This window comes from Polyodon spathula, chromosome 18 (assembly GCF_017654505.1).
Source record: "Polyodon spathula isolate WHYD16114869_AA chromosome 18, ASM1765450v1, whole genome shotgun sequence".
Taxonomy (NCBI): domain Eukaryota; kingdom Metazoa; phylum Chordata; class Actinopteri; order Acipenseriformes; family Polyodontidae; genus Polyodon; species Polyodon spathula.
Genome location: NC_054551.1, coordinates 24024653 through 24041655, shown reverse-complemented (window position 1 = coordinate 24041655; position 17003 = coordinate 24024653). Strand labels below are relative to the sequence as shown.

The 17003-nt window shown below is 33.0% G+C and overlaps 1 protein-coding gene across 3 annotated transcripts; it reads right to left on the bottom strand.

The window, feature by feature from the left end:
• Positions 1–2799: 2799 nt before the first annotated feature.
• LOC121330584 (LIM/homeobox protein Lhx9-like) lies at positions 2800–13575 on the bottom strand. Of its 3 annotated transcripts, none has more exons than XM_041277203.1 (5): positions 12956–13575; positions 11387–11589; positions 10765–11120; positions 6200–6402; positions 2800–3086 (listed from the first exon to the last, which is right to left on the bottom strand). In XM_041277203.1, the coding sequence occupies exons 1-5, from the start codon at positions 13127–13129 to the stop codon at positions 3030–3032; spliced, it is 993 nt and encodes a 330-aa protein (XP_041133137.1). In that variant the 5' UTR covers positions 13130–13575; the 3' UTR covers positions 2800–3029. The 3 variants fall into 3 exon arrangements, with proteins under 3 accessions (XP_041133137.1, XP_041133136.1, XP_041133135.1); XM_041277202.1 differs by lacking the exon at positions 2800–3086 and adding an exon at positions 3980–5581 and having other exon boundaries at positions 10765–11117; positions 12956–13573; XM_041277201.1 differs by lacking the exon at positions 2800–3086 and adding an exon at positions 3980–5581 and having other exon boundaries at positions 12956–13485.
• Positions 13576–17003: the final 3428 nt, after the last annotated feature.

The window sequence follows — 17003 nt, the reverse complement described above, 5'->3', positions numbered from 1 at the left end:
AGTACCCTTTAAGTTAGCAATGCTATATAATATAAATATGAAACCACTTTGAAATGAACTATGCACCATAACAAAAAATAAAGTGCACTGCCTTCTAAATATTATGGAAATTATTGTAAGACAAAAATGTTGCTCTAGCTACCTAATGTTAATACATAATGATGTGCATCAAAGAGCATGGCAGAACACAACAGTTGAAGATGGTTTCATATTTAAGAAAAAGTGGTATGACAATAATACGTCATGCTCAACCTTTTGGTCATGGCTATGGCACAGTGATAATGTCACAGGTCCAAAAATTATTTTCTTATTAAAACCTTTATACCACTATTTACCTGATACACTATATTCACTCATGAATATGAGCCTCACACTTTTTTTTTCTTCATCATTGACTTAGTAAGATTGTTCCACCTTTCCAGTATTTTGTGTACTTCAATAAAAGATATTCAGCAAATAATTATTTTAACATCAATGCTTGTAAAACGCAGAGCCCTGTAATGGATGTTTTGTTTTTTGTTTTTTTTCCACAGACAGTGAACCTAACAGTAAAAATTAATTGTTAGTGTATTTATGATTTGCAAGTAACCAAATACCACGTCTCAGATAGAACAGTTATGTCACAGTCAACTTCTGTAATTTCATTTCTATTAAAAATAACTTCCATGGATTTGTTGATTGTGGCCTTGTTTACCCTCACCACACTACCTGAAATATGCATAACCGAAACATGTTAATAAGTTAACTGTGTGGTTATCAGTCACTTTATTCACAATCATAGATGTGACAAATACACAGTTTTCAGTTAAATATGACAATTAAAATATTAAAGAATAACATTAATTACAATTTTAGAGAGCTAAGTTAACAGAGCAAAGCTATTGAATTAATTTATATATATATATATATATATATATATATATATATATATATATATATATATATATATATATATATATATATATATATATATATTAAAATATATAAATATATATCTTTTTTTAAATTAGAATTTAAATGTGAGTACAAGTTTAGATTTCATTTTAAAACATTTATAAAGTATAAAACTAGATCTGGCTTTTGTGGTTAAATATTTTATTTGCACTGCATTTGCATTAGATTTATGTGTGTATCCCCTATAGCTATTGCTCTTAATGTTAATTTAACATAATGTTTATAGCTATTATTTTGATTAATGTTTTAGTTATTAACATAGATCCAATAATAAAAATGTACCTGTAGTCTTCATATACAATTGTTGTAGACAACAATGGATTCTTCCAGACATGAACAGGCAAAGAACATGAATGTAAAATTTCAGCTAGAATAGTTTCATAGAAGTTAATTAATATATCACTTGCCAGTAATGTATGTTATGAAAATATAATCATGTGTAAAAGGCTGCATTGAAACATTCGCCCAGTGATCCTTGTCAAAGGCATAGTAGTCCATGTCTACCTGTTGAATTAAATTTTGAATAAATAACGTGTCTGAAACAGGTTACAGATTCTAAGATGAAGAAAATAGATAACAGTGTGTTTTATGCCAGGTGGATGTTGTTGTTTTTTCTATGTTACTATATTTTATGTAGTTGGACAAACTGTAAGAGATACCATATCGCTTCTCATAATACATTGATAAACTCATTAATACATACTATGATCACACAAAATGTATACATTTAAATTCTGTCAAGACAACAAAATGTCTATGTTTTATTTTGTTATGCAACACAGATTGTGGTGCTTTTAACACTTATAAATGTTGTCCCCATTTAAACTGTTTGTTCTCTGTGCAGGCCCTCCAACCAGGTATATACAATACATTGTAATAATGCATGGTAGCCAACTCACAGTATCTGAAAGCATTGTTCTATTAAGCATTCTTCTTAGAGCAACACAATAAAGGCATGTGTTCAGTGCATGTGACTTTCAACCAAGTCAGCGTGGGGGCCAGTCAAACAAGCTATAAATGTCTGGGATGAGTTCCATTGATTTTTCTTTTTGTCCACCATTTTTTAATGAGGCTTGTCAAATGACCATGCATGTACTACATTCTCGAATGATGCTATGCTGTTTAATGTTGATTTGCAAGATTAAAGAGTACTGAAAATAATCCAATGGCTCCACTAATTGCATAGACAGTTTGGCAATAATATAGTGGGCTACATAGCTTTTTCTTTCTTTTTTTTTAATGACTTACAAATATTTTTCTATGCAATGGGCTGGAAACAGCAAGTACCTTTAAAAAGTATTGAAACATTTAGATAATTCTTCTGAGCACCTACATGTGTCTTCAAATAGAATGCACTATTGACATTGATGAAGCTAACAATTTCTGATGAATGTTTATTTTACAGTTGACATCAAAAAGAGGGCATCATACAGAAACTTACACATCTTAGGAAATGCTAACAAAGTGCATGCAAATTATGAGTCCTGTTCATTTATTTTCATTCTTTGTGTGTTTGTTTAAATACAGCCAATTTCCAGTGAAAGAGCGCTGCAATGTCTAGAGGCTATGCGTTACAAAGATGACATTCATGACAAATACTTTTTAGCAAGCTGATGGAATAAATGTGAATGGATTTCTACAAGTGTTTCTGTCAAATGAAGATTGTGCTTTTTTTTAATTGTGGATGTGCTTTCTTTGAAAAGGGCAGTTACCCCAGCTGGTTACTCCCAGGTTGGAGACTCTGTTTGTTTTATATATATATATAATATATATAATATATATATATATATATATATATATCTATATATATATATATATATGTTGAAAAAGGAATGATATGAATTTCATTCCAATACAAATAAAGGTGGTATCTTGTTTTACATTTATGTGAGAACAGATCAAAGTACAGTTTTTTTTTTCCTTCATACGTTCAAACATTCAGGAAATGGTATTTGAAAAGTCTCTTTTACATTTTTTGGCTCAAAGGTTTTAAATATGCAATTATCATAACCTAATAATGTCTTTGTCTTCATGCTGAGGAATTCCGATCAAAGTTTTCCCCTTCTTTTTATACTTTAGGGAATTTTCAAACGCCGGGAAGTGTGGCTGTAATGCCCCAAGATTTGTTCTCCCTGAAAGAAATCATAGTAACAATTTATTAAACTACAGAGCAACCTGGTTTTTAGGGGGGGTCTGCATTTATTGTACTGCTTAGTTGTATTTGTTATAAAATATATGCCTGCCAGCATTTGTTGAGTTTATTAGCTGAAGTCATTTTCATGCATTAACACCTACCTACAATTATCTGTTTGGTATTGATTTTCTATAGGGTTTCATTTGCAAATCAGTGGGGCATTACTTTGTAAACAAATAAAAAAGGAATAAAAAAAAATGATGTAAACAATTTGCATTGAGCATTCGGATACTGAATGATATTCAATCTGATGATGTCACTGAAAAAAGAAACACTGTGTAAAGTACCACACATTCTTGAATAAACACAACACTTTTTTTTGATTTAAAATATAATACAAAATAAAACTCATTAAAAACAAAGTATTTTATTCACACAAATTTAATAAGATATATCACAACTGTTTGGTCCATAAATATTTAAGGGGAAATAGCTTCTATACACCATCTTTATCAAGAAACAAAGAAACATGAACAATCTTGTTAGACCACTTACTGTACTATAAACACGAAGATCAATATATAAGATTCATCAACTATAATTGAAAGAGTGCACAGCTGCTTTCTATAACATCTCTGACCCCTTTCAACAAGATTTACCATAAAAAGATCTTCAGAAATAAGAAGTAAAACAGTACAAAACTAGCAAGGCGTTAAAAGGATGTGAATCAGTTAACAAACAACATACATATCCTGATTTTCACAAACTGTCTCCCAAGTTATAGCATAAGGCACATAGTAGAACTGAGTTAGGCATCTACTGCAAGTAGATCTATAGTACCATTTTTGTTCTGTGAAAGAACAACTTTTTGACACTTTCAAAAAAAAAAAAAAAAAAAAAAAAAAAAAAAGTCTTTAAACAAGCAATAGTTTTCTTTAGCTTTCAGCCAGAAGAAACATGTTTTTGGTCTGTTCAGTGGCAAATGTCCGTAATGAAATGAAAATGTGTTTTTGATAAAGTTAAGAGGGCGTGAATGATATTATTCCACTGGCTTATTTCAATTTCAATTGACATGTGAGAATGGGTTCATAGTGTCTTTTCAGTTCTAGATCCTTTTTTTACAACAGTAAGTTTCTAACACCCTGAGCAACATATCTAATAATAATGCATTTTGTATTGGGCAGTGTTGTCAATGTTCAATTACACTTCGACAACATGTACTGGAAATCTGTAATGAGGTTGCACCACATTACCATTGTATTTAGGCACTGAGGCCTGAATTGGTAAAAGTGCTAGAACAATCAACTAAGAATACCACTCCCCTTTGTCTGATTTTAGTTTAAAACAATAAAAAATGGAGGTCCAGATTTTTTCAGTATTGGAATTTGACACATCTCATACAATGTATCAAGATTACCAGATGAACAATTACCACTGTACAGATCTCAATAATCCTGTTAGCTTCCCGCTACAGTAAACTGGAGTATGACAAAACAAAACATAGATTGAGGTCAGCATCCACCTGGCTTTTGAGTTCAGGAATATTGTCATTTTAGATTTTCAGGACTTTTGTTATTTGCAGCATATCTATTAACTGAAAATACTGTGTACAACTTTGTACTTCACAATGATCTATTGCTACCTTTTACAATATGTTATTATTTTACATAAATACGTAGGCAGTATTTACCATACAATAGTTTTAAAGGTTCTATTTTGCTGATTTTACATTTTTTTACAATCCAATGAAACTCAATATAAGAGGAAAAAAATAAATAAAAAAAAATCTCTCCTTAAGTTAATTTTGAAAGTTTGCTAAACATTTCACAAATACATATTTTACTTATTTCCATAAAGGAAATGATTAAGTTATGACAAATCTAGCACATAATGATGGGATTTAATGTGGGGTATGAAAAAAATTATATATTAATATCTGTCAATTCGTGTTATTTGTGTTCATAAAAAAAATTAAAACAATAAATAAAACATGTACTTTTGTGCTGCAGCAGGATTTTTAAAATTGGAATAAATAAACTCATGATTACTTTAAACAACTGCCTAGAATGGTGAAATTCCTCAATGCAAAATAAAAAGTTTTGAACACATTAGCTAGAAACTCAGCTGCCAAGTGGTTGCAAATGCTACACATCAAGATTTTCGTTTGTTTGTTTGTTTGTTTGTTTGTTTGTTCTCCCACGATCTGTCTGGTCATTTATAATGTCTTGTAAACTGTTAGAATAGGTTTGTTAAGGTAGTTTGTGAGGGGCTCCCGGATTCGTGGCTGTCCAGACTAGAGGTCACTGAAGTCACTACAGTGATTGTGGGATTGGTCAGGTCTGTTAAAGTGGTTGCAGTGCTGGGTGGAGTTAATGCGCCGCTGTCTGACGAGGGTGGAGGTGGTAGTGAAGTGCCATCAGCTTTATCAACACCCCCATTCTCCTGTCGCAAAACGTTCCTTCTGAATTTGGCTCTTGCGTTTTGGAACCAAACCTGCAAACCAATCCCAATTGATTTCTTTACTTTTCTTTACTTCTTCTTTATTTGTTTAGCTATTTGTTTTAAATTGCAATTATTTGTTGTATCTAATTAAAACCACAGTTGTCTTGCTACAGGTTGTACCACAGGTAAAAGAGTAGATGGCATTATGTACTTTGTCACATACAGAACTGGGGGACTGATTGCGACACAGATTAATGGGTAGGAATCAACTAGCAATAAAAAAAAATCACTTTAAGCTGCCTCCGCCAATCAAACATAAATACTGTAAAATGGTTAATAATGGTAATACATTTTAAACTGTGCTGAAAAAAAGGCATTCTGTTTTGGAAATGTTTAGAACTCATCATTGAGTGCATATTGATACTTGGGGCAATGCCAAATCCTTAATCTGTTGAACAGAACCGGTTAATGGCACTGTTTGGATACAAGCAGTGGGTTGCATACACACCTACACAACAATGCCCTGACAATAAAACAGTTTTCCTCTCCTACTCCACCTGCATTACCTCTAATACAACCAATGGAATGGGTCCTGATACAAAACAAAGATTATGTAAATAACAGAAAGGTAAAAAGTAACAGTGAAATTCTAATTGAGGACATGCTTACCTGGAGAACTCTTTTGGTTAGCCCAGTTTTCTGGGCCAGTTGTTTCAAGTCTTTAGCGTCAGGGTTGTGGTTGATGGCAAAATATGACTTCATAGTACGGAGCTGGTTGTGCTTGAAAGATGTGCGCATGCGCTTGGACTTCTGGGAGGAGGGGTAAGGTTGCTGGTCTCTGTCCAAGTGATCAGCCTCATTTTCATTACAACCTGATTGGAGAATAACAAGAGCTCTCAAAATAAGAATACAACCAAACACTATTCCAGGCATAAGCAGTTCACATTGTGACATGTGTTTAACATAATCAACCTTCTACCTATATTATTAAATAATACATTACATAGTTGGAAGTAAAATTTTGCTCCACCAAAAATGTTAGATGAGCTTAAAACTCTTATTTGACTCAATCTCTCCACTCCTCGAAACCAGTTTTACAGGTAAATGAAACAGAGACCCATGAGGTAAGAGGATTTGCATAAACTATTACTGTTATTATTATTTGTTTTTTAAATCAATCAATCAATCTTTATTTTATATAGCGCCTTTCATAGTGAACCACAATTACAAAGCGCTTTACAAGATGCAGTAACACCAAAATCCATAATACTTTAAATACAGAAAACTTTTTATAACACATGATATACAGTAAAAAAACAATGCCAAATACAACACAGTGAAAAATGCATAATACATGATATTATAGCAAAATACATGAAATAGTAACAACAACACAGCAGCTAATAGCAGATATCAGGCTTAAAGAGCATGGAAAGCAAGAGAGAACAAGTGGGTCTTGTTAAAAGTGAGGAACAGTGGGAGCGTCACGCACCAAAGCTGGGAGAGAGTTCCAAAGAGCTGGAGCCATGAAGCTAAACGAGCGTTTTCCAAGTGTGGTGCACTTTTGCTTGGGGATAACAATAAAACGTGTAAACAAAACATGTGTAAGCTCTGCTTTTCATTTAAAAACAGAACTGACATTTGAATGTTATTCAACCTTATTAGCATACTAGCATACAAAAAAACCCCAAAAAACTATAACCCATTGTGCTATTTTCTACAATCACAGCTGGACGCTGGGCAATTTAACTTCATTCCAGACAGTCTAGCACAATAACCTGATAAAATACATATGAGTTAATTTACTCGAGGGCCTCAGTTAAACTGAGTGGGTTGCATGTTTAGCTTAATTTTAATTGCATATGATCTACGTATGTTAATTGGACTGATAGTATTTCAGAATAAATTACTGAAGGGTTTTTTTGAGGCGTTATGTTGCGTGTTTCATGTGTAATGTAATGAAAAACATACTAATTTCAGGGCACTTGGTATATATGCAAACATAAGTCATCTGTCTCAAAAATAAACTTGTTGTGCGTCCTGCAAACACTCTCTTTTTATGAACTTACTCACCTGCCAGCACTAAATGTGACCTGTATGCGTGTTTATAAGACGAAAAGGGTCAAAGCAATTCGAGCAATTCATTCTTTATGAGATATATTTTTAAAAGAGCAAAAGATTTCAAATTCTCTTCTTGTGGCCAGCTGTGAAAACTTGGCCTCTATGGAAAAAAAATATTGTATTTTTTTTTTACGGTGTACTCATCACAATTTGGTATTTTGCTATTACTGGTGCTCCATAATGACAAAGGGCCCTTGTTGAGAAGATGCTGCCATAAAACTCATGAACCTATTTTCCTTATTGTTTTTTTATTTTGTATTGAGTTAAGTTATAAATCACTTTTATTGCAACAAGGTAGACATATCAGAAGAAATTAAAAATATATTTATTTTTTATTCTTTAACAGGCCTTTTATGTTTATCTTCCATTGACTGATCTGATGTTGCACCAAAACATTGTCTATACTTATATGTATTAGTGTTGTCAGTTCTGATATTTAGTCTGTGTTATTTAACACTATCTCCATTTTTTTAAACGATTGCTTATTTAGAAACTCAATTAAATAACGATTCCGTGCTGATATGAGGCCGTCTTTGCTTTAATTAATTTCAGCCTGAACGCGGCCACCAGGGGTCCCTAGAGCACCATGCTAGCAAAAACACCCTTATAAAAAAACAAGGCACAAAACATTTTTAGTCTGGCCATTTTAACGTAAAAAATTGTTATTATACGTTTTAAAATAATAATTTAAAACAAGATACTGTAATATCTTACAAATATGTGTAATGTTGTGTATGCAACAAATATATGTGTACAATAATCAATCAAAATACCAATTCATTATATTTAATTATATTTCAATAATAGCATTTTTTAATATTTTAATATTTTAATATTTTTTAATATTTTAATATTAAAAACAAGCATCACTGTTTTGTAATCTGCATTATACAGTTTTGGTCGATTATTTAAAAATATAGGTCTTCATATTTAAACATACTCATAGATGTATAAGATGGGTGGAAAATGAACAATAAAAAATGCCTTCTCGTCCTATTTTTTTTTCTTTAGCAATAAAAATATAGAAGCCTATAATTTACATACATAATGCAAGTAATGAAAAGCAATATCTGTACATAAATGTACATTTTAAAACAAGATGTCCCTTTTTGCGTTTCTGCTTTTGAACAGTTGTGTGAAATTACCAGGCCCTTCTATGTTCTACAGTTTGATTTACGTTCTATAGCCATTCCTAAATCCTGCACAACAAACAGAGGGTTCAATATAACGGGTTAATTACAAAACCAAATGTTTCTAAATAGACATATTAAGGGGTTGATAATTACACACTTCATAATTATGGATTATAAATAGAGCCATTTAAGCCAATACAACTCTAGGGACTCCCTCAATGTTTGAACACAATGGTTCTGGAACTATGTATTGTTCAATATAGAGGATTGGTTCTTCATAGAACACAAATAAACAAGGGTTCACGAGAAAGCCAAAGGTTCTATAGAATACTTTGGAACCCTCTTTGTGTATAGCAGACGGTTACTGCAATACAAAAAAGCAAACCAATTATTAATTCAATTGTGGTTTGTTTTTACTGTTTTTAACATTAAAAATAAACATGAAACTCAATTAAAGTCAAGTGTGTGTTAATATATGTTCTTATATAAAGCCTACCAGGCGTATTCGTGTCGCGAAGGACTTTTTAAAAACATACTTAATACACGGTTGTATTTGTGCATTGGTAAATCTAGTCAGAAAACAAATGGTAGGCCTTATGATTAGCGTAATACAACATGTAAACTGTAACGTAAAACATATACAAACGAACTAAAACACATTTTTTATAATAACATTGTGAGCATGGTGTTTTTGTTACTTTGTTAGTGTTACACCTGCTGCAAAATAGCACAAACATAATTTTCATAATTCGGGATTATACGTGCTATTTTCGTGCAGGCCGTCTCGAGTTATATGAACTGCGGTGACCTGATGAGGGTGATTAAAAACTGTTTGGAAGCCAGGGATTCCTACGTCACCTTCAATTAAAACAGAACAATTAACACGCAGATTACCGCGATTTCACTGCATTCAGGACAAACAGCAGAAACTTGGCACACAAAGCCAAACTTTCTCGACCAAGCGATAATTACAAAAAAGATTACAAAAGAAACGAACTGGGGGAAAAAATACGACGACTTCAACGAGCAGATTCCATGGCTTGACTGTTTGCAATTATTGTATAAACTGTTGTCCCTATAACTGCTAAAAGGATATTCCAAAATAATAATGCTTTTATAGTGGGTTACAACCATTTTTACCGTGGTGTAAGTGATTAAAAAATGATCCAATATTTAAAATATGAGAATATGAAAATGATATGCTCGCTATCGTTTGAAAAACCTATTCAGTTATTTGCGCTATACAGTGCATAACATAGGTCTTGCAGATTTGCTTAGTGCAGTTAGGCAGATTATTAATAGAATTATTAATAGACATATTTTTTTTTTTTAACTGTGTAAAGGATATAAGAGAGTGCATACTAATATTACTTTTCAGCGGACGAGACATTAGTTTTGTATACTGTTTTGTTCTAGGTTGGTGCTTTTATGTTGAACAATGCGTAATCTGCTTATAGGAAAACAAGTATATTAAAACTAATACAATCAAATACATTAATGCAATTATACATAAAAGTTCCTAATTGAACACACACCACCTAGGGGATGATTACGTTTTGTTCTCTTTTTATCTCTCTCTCTCTCTCTCTCTCTCTCTCTCTCTCTCTCTCTCTCTCTCTCTCTCTCTCTCTCTCTCTCTCTCTCTCTATATCTCTATATATATATATATATATATATATATATATATATAATTAAAAATAGCCAAAACGATACGGCTTCTTTGAATATTAAATAATAGCAGTATGTATTATATATTTATAAACAGCTGGTTTGCCATTTCCGCCTTATCGCTGTCGCTTTAGTGCTTGCAGGCCTATTAGTGCATTTTAATATGTACCCTTGCCTTTTTTTTTTTTTTTTTTTTTTTACTTGGATTTTTTTTTAAATCATCTATGTCTTTTTGTTGTTGCATTTGTGTCTTTGTAAATAAGGGATTGTGCTGTTCACTTCCGCAAGTGGAAGAATCGCAGTGCTACCCACCTGGATTGTAATTGGCTATGTCTACTCTCATTGCCGGACTCTTTCTCTTCCTTGGCCTCCCTTTCTGCACCGTGCCAGTGCTGTTAAAGTAAGGCAGTGCCAACCCCCCTCCTTTGGCAGCTAATTCAGTGTAGTTTAACTGTGGGTGGTATTCTCCTTGCAGAAGGGTCTCGAAGTGGACCCTGCAGTACACCAGGTTTTCTTTCATTCCAAAGTGGTCTCCCGTGGTCAGCGTCTTGTTGCACGTGGTACAAGTAAAGCAGCTCAAGTGGTACACCGAGTCCCGAGCGCGCATCACCATTTCCGAGGCCGAGATCCCAAGGTGGCAGCGGGCACATCTCTGCACGGAGAACCTTCTGAAACAGCAAATATATCTTAAATAGCCTTTTTCATTTCACACATTTCACTTTACATTTCACTGTATTTGCAAAAGCATTTTTAAACATATATAGATAAACACAGTTTAAATGCCAAATTTTCAATTTAAAAATACTATTATATATATATTATATATATATATATCTATATATATATATATATATATATATATATATATATACGGATTGGAATTAATGTTGTACGTGTGCTGACACTTTGCTGTACTATAATTCTATGCGCTTACCTGTAGTAATCCTCTTTGCAGTAAATGCTGCCATCCTTTGCGAAACAGGTGAGTTCAGATTCAAGGGCTAGTTTACATTCACAGCACTTCAGGCACCTAAGGTGCCACTGCTTATCCACCGCCAGTAAATAATATCTGTCAGAGATTTTACCGCCACAACCAGCGCACAAGGCAGGCTTCTCCGGACTCATAGCGGGCATACTCTGAAAACAATTGCCAAGGAAAAGAAAATGGTTATTTTTGATCAATGAAGCTCAAATTATGCATTTTAACATACACTGCTATGGGTTTTCAGCTATTACTAACGAATTAAGAAATTACTTTCCGTGTTCTTAGATAACCTTTAAAGATATATACACACACACACACACACACTAAATAGATAAATAAGGAAATAATAATCGATTAACAACGAAATGTCATGACAATATATGTAGGCCTATACAGCCAAATAGGATTACATTCACGAACATTATTCTGAAAACAATATGAAATTGTTTTTGGAAGGGATTCAAATATTAACGTTTTTTCATTGTTGTCATTGCTTTGAGCCTCTGTTTTTTTTTTTTTTTTTTTTTTTTTAATGTTTAAGACTTGACAGGCGAATAATGTATAGATCTCAAAAATAATAAAGAAGTCTGCCAATTAACTTTGAGTAATGTAAGTAGAATTTAACTTACTTTAGCACTGTAAAATAATATAGGTCATAGACCGTTTTCCGAAATGACCGAATCGTTTTTAACACAGTCGAAAGTTGGGCTACTGTTTTATTAAACACAAAAGTTTGTTCACCCTAATAGAATATGACTTTCCAAAATAAAAATGTTAAGCAGATACATTTAAGCTATGTATTCATTTTATTTACATTATATTAACAGTATTTTACAATATTTGATACTTTTTTTTTTGGAAACGGCTTCCTATTAGTTTTCTGGGTATTGGTAACTCTGAAAATATGATTTATTGTATGTCCATTTGGCTAAATAACTGACAAGGTTACAAACTACGAAATGTATCAAACATTCACTTCGTCTCTGTGTTTTAACTGGGTATAACGCATTTTATCAGGCCTGTGAATACAATACTGACGGTATTAGTCAAGGTTTATTACACAATACACATATTACATTATAACTGACCGTTAGTGCGTTTTACAAACTTTTTTTTTTTGGTGAGAATTGTTATCAAATATGCGGTGTGTGTATTTGTTAATACAATAACGGTTTCAAATATTTTTTAAAGGTAAGTTAAAAAAAAAAAAGTTACAAAATATAGATCGGCCTTATATTTAAAATTTTGCACAAGATGTAACAATGCATGTAATGTTGTCGTCTTAAATAACGGGCAATAAAAATAATTAATATAATAACACATTATTGAGCAAGTTACTTGAATACGTGTATTTGACCAATATACACATTTAACCTGAACTCAACCAGAAAAAAAAAAAAAAAACTTCATAGTAAACACAGTGCTTTTCCTTATACCCACCAAGGGCGTCGTAAAACTAAAGAAGACTCGTTTGTTTAAGTGTTTGAAGATAATTCGTTGTTTTAATTTTGTCCTTACCGTTTCCCTTACGTTCATTTGGACCCCCTTGACCAGGCGAGATTCTGATTTAGATCTCCTTTCCATCTCCTCCATGATTCCTTGGATATGATCCCCGGAGATTCCATGGAAAAGCATGGCTGATGGACGGAATGTGCAAGTGTTTTCTTCTGCCCTGCACCCCACAACTTCCATATACACCCAAGAGTATTAGACGATCATCCAAAAATATCTACAGCAAGAGATATACACACAGATGCTTACTTTTACTTTTGCAAGTATGAGTACAACTTAAAACTGTTAACAAAAAATGCAAAGAACAAAAACAAACTCGCGGCATAGAGATTGCTGCCCACTTTTGGTAATGCGCTTGCACAAAAGTGTAGTCCAGATAATAAGGCAACCAACTAAACAATCGTGGAACAAACACTAATAATACGGGTCGGTATTTTTCTGCAGTCCCTGATTTCGTTTAGGGGTTCCAAGTGCTTGAAGGTCAGGTTGGAACTGCCTGGATTTCAGCGCTCTGTTCTATTTGTGAAGGGAGTAAAAGCCTGCCCAGTTTGGATAATTGGGTAGGAGGAGTTCTCCTTCACTGAATTGCCACTGATTTCTGTTCAGCAACAAAGACCTGTCATACTCTTCTCAAACCCCTGGTGATATGCAGCAATGGTAAAGAGAAAGGCAACGTGATAATGATGCTTTTTTATTTGGATAATTATTGGAAATCATTTTAGAGTCCTTTATATTTTACGCAGGACAAGTTAAGCAAACGTCGTCCTGGATTTCTGGAACAAGAATCCCTTTTCAGATAATTAACCAGGGCTGCAGTTTAAAACACGCAGTCATTGCGACATCATTTATTTCTGTTATACGTTTTTCTGAATAAATAACGTGATATATTTAGCTTCACGTTGATAGTCAAGTTATTCAGGGGGGCAAGTTATCCATTTCTCCCTGGTGACTGCAATATAACCCTAAAGAAATCACAAGAAAATCTCATGGCTGCTTCAGCAGCTTGTTGTCGAGTAATAACAGTTTCCTTATCAATATGTAGGCTACAGTGATCCATAAGAACCAGTTATAATAACAGATTATTTCTCGATTATGTTGGCTATTGTAACACGACCAAAGAAAATATTACTGAAATCATGGCTACATGTAAATAAATAGCAATGATAACTGATAACTGTGCACAGTATACAATAATGAGAAAACGAATATGCAATTTCATGTTTTTTTTTTTTTAATTTAGCAACACACGCAATCAGGTTAAGTTTCTTGTCATCTGTATTGCAACGAAACAGTGTGACAGTTTTAATATGTAGTTTATTTAGCATATAGTTTAAGTATGTATACTGAACAGTTGTTTTGTTCAATCTATTGAAACCACGTTGCATTGAAAACGTCTTCAAATTGTTTGTACTCGTTCTGTTATTGCATTTATATGTTATTATTATAAAGCTAAAGATAGCCAACTGCCTACTTTTAACGTTCGTTACCACGTGTCATATTGCAAAGCATTGTGCTGAGTTAACTCCTTTGTCTTGGTACCAGTATGTCACTAACCCTTCACAAGTAGCGTCAGCCAACTGTATAGATTAAACCTCAAACCATTCTGCAGGAACTTCCTGATAGCGAGGCGTCTCTCCTCTAACCCTTAGGGATCCTACCACACCCCACCCCGGCACCCACCTTAAAATCGCGTGTAAAATACCCACCAAATCAGATTTAACTCCTTTGCATATACCTCCCGAGCTTGTTAACAAACACAATGAAATTAATCAGGATCCAATTTCAATCTGACTTCTCCGCTTTTGTTCTATAATAGACAAATACAAAAAAAGTCCATAAGGCACAAGTGCATGTGTAAATTATACTAATCAACTGAAATAAACTGTGATTTGATTTTTTGTTGGCATATTGTAATCTGACAGCAGGCCTGCTATTTACTGTAAGTAATGTAATTAGTCATTTTGAAGAGAAATCGATGCTCTTTAAATAAAACAGCTATCTATCCTTGACATTTTAATACTCAGTAGGAATATCAATTATCCGAGACTGTGTTTTCTATGGCAGCACGACATTCCTAATAAATTTGGTTTACATCAGTTTTGTGATTTAATAGAGTTAAATAGATTAACACATATCATTGCCTGCAGATATGATGTAAAAGTATAGCTTTCAAACGGAGAGAGAGAATGACATATTAAGAAAGAGGGCACATAATTTGTAAGCAACCAAAAAATTAACGAATTATATTTTTATTTTACAACAAATAAAATAAGAATAATACATAAAAGAAGAAAAAAAATCTGTGCAGGAAATTTACACCAATTTTGCAAATTGAACATTTACACCAAATGCTGTAAGCAAACTTGCATGAACGGAAATGAGAGATGTGTACAATGCAACTAGTTCATCCTGTTGTAAATTAGAATGTTGTAGTTTGTCTTAATCATGCATGTTGTCTTTTTAATGCTAGATTAAGTGCTTTATAATTACGATGTTACACAGTTCAAAAAGCACAACGCAGGGTTACATTTTGATTGCTTTAACGAACGCATACATCTACGGTTTAATTGTAAGGTTTCAATTCCCCCATCATCTCAGTCTTGTAAAACGGTTTATTACCTTTTATACCGATTCTTTTCAAAGGAAACGTATTAATAAATGGATGAGCAGTGTGTTTTTGTTTTCGTTTTTTTTTTCTAAATAAAGGAAAGTACTATCCCTCTCGCTCAATATAAACCCGCAGGTGCATTATAGCAATGCTTGCCAACACGGATATGGGAAAAATGTTTCATTTCCATATCCATCTAGGCTCAATAGCTCAACAACGTGTAATTGGCAGCTCAATAGCACAACTCAGAAAGGCTAAACCTCACAACCTGGATTCGCTATTAATTAAGGAGTCTGTTGTTTTCGCTCCATCAGTCCCGTATAACGTATTCTCAATAATTTTAATGACAGCGGCGATTTGTACACGAAGGGAGAACGACGATACTTAACCTTGGATCAGCAACATATATGGGTCTATACTAAAAAAACATTAAATAAAATAAAATAAATACATGCAAAACAATAATATTAATAATATAAAACAGTCAGCTTTGTTAGTTGCAAATGAAATAACACCATATTCATCGTACAACCTTATTTCTTTTTAGCAAATGATAAAGGACGAATTGTGTGAAACCCAACTTTTAATATTGTAGAATTAAACATATTGAAATTTTAATTTGAAATATTACTTTTGGTGGTGAAATTAAATGAATGGTAATTGGCTTTACCCCAGCATAATACATTGTAAAAGAAAAACAGTTAACGTGCTCACCAATTAAACCAATTTCCTTCGAGAATAATAAGGTCAATTCTTCTGACATTATGAGTTTGTTATTTTGAAATATACAGCAGTAGCCTTTAGACCTTCCCCCACTAAGAAAGCCAAGTGCCATAGTTTTATTAGCCTATTGTATGGAAATCTTAAGACATTCAGAGATACTTTTTTCTCTCCTTTACCAGTAAAGTCTTATAATAAATTATTAGCATGAGATTTGCCTGCTATAATTTTTGACCACGGGTTAAGACGCGAAGCATATTTCAGCGTGAAGAATTTAGCTGTACGTGGTTATAGAGATCCCTTGTGCAATGACATGCCATGCACACAAATGTAACTATAATACATGTGTAGGCCTATAATCATAAGGTTGACTATGTTGTTAAAACGCTATTTTTTATTTTTTACTGTAAATTGTGTAAATAATCTATTTGGTACTAATTTGATACCAAGTTTTTATTTTTAAAGTCATTTTGTTATATACGCTATCGCTCGCGATGAAATTAGACACTGGCTATTGAAATTGTTCAGAGGTTTAGAATAGCATGCAAGATTTTAAATTACTTTCTGATCTGAACATAACATATAAGTATAAATCGAATTATAGGCCTACAGATCAGTAATACACACACACACACACACTCACACACACACACACACACACACACACACACACACACACACACACACATATATATATATATATAGATATATATAGATATATATATA